This window comes from Physeter macrocephalus, chromosome 16 (assembly GCF_002837175.3).
Source record: "Physeter macrocephalus isolate SW-GA chromosome 16, ASM283717v5, whole genome shotgun sequence".
In the NCBI taxonomy this organism is placed as follows: domain Eukaryota; kingdom Metazoa; phylum Chordata; class Mammalia; order Artiodactyla; family Physeteridae; genus Physeter; species Physeter macrocephalus.
In genome coordinates, this window is record NC_041229.1 from 65821993 (window position 1) to 65827771 (window position 5779).

The following is a 5779-nucleotide window of genomic DNA, read 5'->3' on the forward strand; positions in this document are numbered from 1 at the left end:
AGGGAGGGAGACGCAAGAGGGAAGAGATATGGGAACATTTGTATATGTATAACGGATTCACTTTGTTGTAAAGGAGAAACTAACACACTATTGTAAAACAGTTATACTCCAATAAAGATGTTAAAAAAAAAAAAGATGCACTTGCACATTGAAGAAGCCCAGAGAATCCCCCCTCTAAATGCATGGTGGTTTTAAAACATCAGCCCTGCAGAGTGGATTCTCAGCCTTTTCCTCGATTTTACTGAAATGTGTTTTATTTTGTTTTGTTTTGTTTTTAACATCTTTATCGGAGTATAATTGCTTTACAATGGTGTGTTAGTTTCTGCTTTATAACAAAGTGAATCAGTTATACATATACATATATCCCCATATCTCAAATGTTGAGCAGGGCAGGGCATTCCGGGATACAGAGTAGGGGGCCTTCCCTAAACGGCCAGACCCAGTCAGGGAAAGAACAGAATCTAAAGCAGTACTCTGAGAAGAGCACAGGCCCCCTCAGTCTTCATTACTTATTAACTGGCCAGGGTATTAAGTGGACCTACTCAGCCTGAAAGTGTTTCTGATTTATATCTTGCCTCATTCCCAAAAGTGTTAGGAATAGCTTACAAGAGAATGTAAAATACATTGAAAAAAAGAGATAAATGTCTGAAAAGACTAAAATTCCATCAAAAATTAGAGGCTGGTTAGGATGCATGTGTCTTCTTTCATGATTCTTAAAGTGGACCCACAAAGTTGCCCCTGAGCTTCCTGGTGACCGAGGTGAAAATGAACACATATGGTCTTAGAAGTAAGATTTACAGTTCCCATGTAGAAATGTCATACTAATTCCTCAGGAATAGCAAGCCTTTCGGTTTGAAAGAAATTTCTCATGTCAGTCTTCTTAAAGGGGTCACTTTGGGATGTAGCAGACAACAATCTTAAAGCCACCCCTTTAGAACGCAACAGAAGGTATCTCTGGGCTCTTTTTATAGCTTACATCATGTGGGGGTAAAGCACTAAAGCGCAGCTCCAAGGTGGGCAAGATACACTTGTATAACCCACAGCTTTCTGTGGGGCTGTCTTCATCCAGGTATAAACCAAGAATGTTCTCTCAAAATCTTCCATTAATATAATTTCTCTCAGTTAGGATTCTGATAAAAATTAGGTGATGGAATATTTGAGGCTGAGATGATATTCTCTGTCAAGGACCTAGAATGTGGGTCTACTGATTAAGTCCAGGCTGATATATTTAGCGATGCCCGGAACAGAAGCAGCTAATACCAGTGCAGTCTACTGCAAGACCACTCATTGTGTTACGGCATATTTCCCTCCAAGAGCAGTCAACAGACCTGGGGGTAGAATTCAGCCACACCAGTTCCGAGCTCAACAGTGGGTGCCTAGGAGGATGACACTAGGTACGGAATCTAGCTGATCTGGGTTTGGATCCTGGCTGCACTGGCTGGAGCCTTTGGCAGGGTCATTCCCCTTTGTCAGTCTTGCTTTCCTCATCTTGTAAAACGGGAATGACACAGTGAGTGAGCTGTCAGCGGGTTATGATGAAGAGCAGATGAGATCATGTGTGTAAAAGGTCCTTGTACACGGCGACCTCCCAGCAAATATTTAACAACATAAGTGTGGCAGAGGCCTAACAGACAGGTGACAGAGACAACCTCAGGAAAGCTAGGTGGGGTTCTCTTCCATCCTGTTTTAAACATGAATACAGTTTTTTTTCTTCTGGCAAGGAAAAATGCCATCTTAGATAGTAATCTCTCACTTTCAATTAAATTTTTCATAATCTTTCTCCCTCACGTAATACAAAGCAACAACAGTTTCTAATCTCCTCTTTCATTCCAGGAACTGTCCCCTAGGCCACCTTCTGATGCCATCTGTGTGGCATCAGAAGGGAGCATAAAGGCACCTGATCTGTGATTAACCAGATAGAAATAAAGGCTGGCGGGGATGGCTGTTTCAGGAGTCCTGACCCATAAAATAGAGGCCACGTAGAGGAGTCACTTGGGTGTCTCTGAAGGCAGCAGCAAAGGCAGAAAGAGTTTGGGATCTCTGAATGGCAGTTTGAAGCCACTTTTGTCTGAGTCCTACAGGATAAGCTCAAACATCAGCCAGGCATACATGGTGCCATGGCGTCTGGTCTTGCCTCTCTGCCCCTCCGGCCTCATTGCCTGGGGCTGCCCCCTCACTGTCCTCCTTCCTTCCAGTCCCTTTGAACTTCCTCTGTGTCCATGAACTCACTCTGCTCCTTTTTTTTTTTTTTTTTTGCAGTACGCGGGCCTCTCACTGTTGTGGCCTCTCCCGTTGCGGAGCACAGGCTCCGGACGTACAGGCTCAGCGGCCATGGCTCACGGGCCCAGCCGCTCCGCGGCATGTGGGATCTTCCCGGACCGGGACACGAACCCGTATCCCCTGCATCCGCAGGCGGACTCTCAACCACTGCGCCACCAGGGAGGCCCCGCTCTGCTCCTTTGAATATGAGTGTCCCTGCCCCAACCTTGCAATCTCCTACTTGCCCTTAAGAAAAAACAAGTGCGAATGCTACAGGCTCCGAAAAGGATTCTCCCCAATTTCCATGCACTTTCCACCAGCATGGGGAATAATTTGTTATTCCACTTATTTTACTCCAATTATTTTCTCTGCTTTCACTAGACTCCAGGCTTTTGGGGGCAGGAATCGAGTGTTGATCACCCTGTATCCCCAGCACAGCAGTTGGCGCCCAGCAAGTGTCCCAGAGCGGTGTGCTGAAATGAGTAACTCTGAGGCTCTGAATGGATTCTGGGTGCCACAGCTCTTTTATTTTTTTATTTTTATTTTTTTGTGGTACGCGGGCCTCCCTCTGCTGTGGCCTCTCCCGTTGCGGAGCACAGGCTCCGGACGCGCAGGCTCAGCGGCCATGGCTCACGGGCCCAGCCGCTCCGCGGCACGTGGGATCCTCCCGGACCGGGGCGCGAACCCGGTTCCCCTGCATCGGCAGGCGGACGCGCAACCACTGCGCCACCAGGGAAGCCCCACAGCTCTTTTAAAAGGGATCGTCAAAGGCTGTAAGCTGTGACTGAAGGTCACTTGTCGATGCGGCTGGAGTTTGGGAAACAAGGGTCAGGCTGGGAGGGGAGCCCTTGCCTGGAAGACAAGACAGAGAGACCCCCAGGTACGAATGCTTTACCTGATTGGGGCCGTGGAGTTCTCCAGTTTCCACCAGGCCTTAGGGGGGTTTAGGTAGCGGCACCACAGCTCCCAGTCAAAGCCCTGAGCGGCCAGCGGGTACTCTTCTATCTCAAAGTTGTCGTATTTGATGTTGTCAAAGGATGGCGAGATGATCCGTTTCCGGTTCTCCTTAATGCGGGTGAGCACGGGTTCAGCCCTGGGCAGCGGGGAGGGAGAGAGGGGATACTGGCACCTTCTAAAGCTCCTTCCCCCACAGAAGGAGGAAGGAACTCCTGGCCGTCTCCTCCAGCGGGGGAGCTGCTCTGCCTCCTGGGAAAGAGTCCCTAATTCGGTCTCCCACCCCCAAGCTTCCGGGCTAGCAAGAGGCCTGACCCCTCCTTCAGCATGTCCCAGGCTGAGCTGACAGATTCTTAGTGCCTCAGATCCTGGTGTCTGCTTGATTTCCTTTTTTCCATTAGAAAAAAAAAAAAGAAATCAAGACTTAAGAAAGAAGAAAGGAACAGATCTGAGGTTCCATGGGAAGCTTTTCAACTTGGGCTTTGATTTTGCTACAATGCAGTGCATCAACCAGGAGGAAAAGGCAGATGAGGATGGCACAGACACGGAGGTGAGAACAAACCTACTTCCACCCATCGTGTGATGCTGCTTCGGTCCTTCCAGACATGTCACCCGCACCCCACGTGTCCCCACTGCCCAAGGAGAGGTGGGGGGGGGGGCGGGTCGGGCTTCCACGGAGCCCGGAACCCTTGTGGACACCAGGCGAGTAAAACGTTTGCAGACAGGAACGATAAACTTCTCATTAAAAATGCATTTGTTGCACAATTGTTTATTCCAATCAGCTTGAAATAGCAAGTGTCCCTCTCCTCTTCTGGCCATAAATCCAGTGAAAATGCTTTTTAAATAGTCACAAATGGCAAAGCAGTGACTTTACCTATAAAAAATGGCTGCATTACAGCCTTAATTCGGGCCTGCTATGTAAAAGTATGCCTCCACCCAGTCCTGCTGTGTGCGTGCCCGCTGCCCCTTCCTGCTAAAGGGCCCACCTCACCCCACTCCAGGGAGGCAGAGGGTGGCACCTGGAGTCTAGGGGGGGACAGCAGACCCCAGTGCCATCGTGCATAGTGTTTAGGGTGGTACGCTCGGCCGTCCCGAGCACCTGGGCCGCCTAGGCCCAGGCTCTCTGCAAAGCCACACACAGTGGGCCATAGAACGCCCTCCAGCCTGCAGGGATGCTGGCATCAGGTGCCCTGTCCCTGCTTGGCTGAAGCCACTGAGGCCTTGCCCCACCCAGCACCTGAGCAGCCCTGGACAGAGAAAGAAAGATTTTCTAGACCTAGTTTTACCAGTAGAAAGAATCTGAGGTTCTGTTCTACCTCTGGCCTGGCATCTGGGGGACCCCAGGGCACCTGTGACAACGTCAAGTCACCTTGGCGCCCTTTGCCCCCTCAGTCCTGTTCCTGTCTTTGGGGTTGGGCTTCTGCCTTGTGTCTGGTCCAGCTCTCCATTTCCCGGGGGTCGAAGCCTGGTCCTTAGCTGGGATGGAACTCTCACTTTGCCCTTAGCATTTACCCCTCTCTCCCATCACGTCTCCTAGAGGACCACACCAGCCTGAGTCACACCTGATGCCACCAACACTTGAGACACCGTGTGTCGACCTGTTGATCCCTGACCCTCCCCTACCTTGAAGGGCCAACCCTGTGGCCTGGTCACCCGTACACCCAGATCTCTCCTTTCCCCCATCATGACTGAGATCTCAGCAGGCTTTGCACCCATTTGAGCCAAAGCCCCTGGAACACATTGGGACTCATCCTCCTCAGCTCCCGATGAGCACTTACCAGCCCACGTTGAACTCCACGTGGGCATCAAAGAGCGCCACTACGGGGGCAGTGGCGGCCCTCCAACCACTGACCCTGGAGCGAATAAGGCCTTCCTGCTTGCTGTGCCTCACGACCTTGATGAAGCCTGGCTTCTGGCCGTTCACCTTGTCCACATACTCTGACAGCTTCTCCTTCAGCTCCTCTGTGAGGGAGAAAATGCACCGTTAGCACACTGAGGGCAGGGGCAATCAACACGTTCACGCGTTCAGGGTGAGCTGACCCCCAGAGAGAGGCAAGAGGAGCCAGGCCCCTTCCCAGGTCTTTGTGGCATGTCCCAGCTCAGCTTTGAAGGGAAAAAATAGAGGCAAAGGCCCTGAACCAAAATGGCGGAGTAGAAGGACGTGCGCTCACTCCCTCTTGCAAGAGCACCGGAATCACAACAAAGTGCTGAACAATCATCAACAGGAGGACACTGGAACGCACCAAAAAAGATACCCCCCATCCAAAGACAAAGGAGAAGCCACAATGAGATGGTAGGAGGGGCGCAATCACAGTAAAATCAAATCCCATAACTGCTGGGTGGGTCACTCACAGACTGGAGACCACTTAGACCACAGAAGTCCACCCACTGGAGTGAAGGTTCTGAGCCCCACATCAGGCTTCCCAACCTGGCGGTCAGGCAATGGGAGGAGGAGTTCCTAGAGAATCAGACTTTGTAGGCTAGTGGGATTTGATTGCAGGACTTTGACAGGACTGGGGGAAACAGAGATTCCACTCTTGGAGGGCACACACAAAGTGGTGTGCGC

At 50.8% G+C, this 5779-nt stretch overlaps 1 protein-coding gene across 1 annotated transcript in view; it reads right to left on the bottom strand.

Annotated features, from left to right (window-relative positions):
• Positions 1-5779, bottom strand: part of GALNT18 (polypeptide N-acetylgalactosaminyltransferase 18) — a 346196-nt gene that overhangs the window by 67495 nt on the left and 272922 nt on the right. The window contains exons 4-5 of the mRNA XM_028500904.2: positions 4992-5175; positions 3155-3352 (exon numbers count right to left, since the gene is read on the bottom strand). Coding sequence (XP_028356705.1) covers positions 3155-3352; positions 4992-5175 — 382 coding nt within the window. The remainder of the gene's footprint in view (positions 1-3154; positions 3353-4991; positions 5176-5779) is intronic.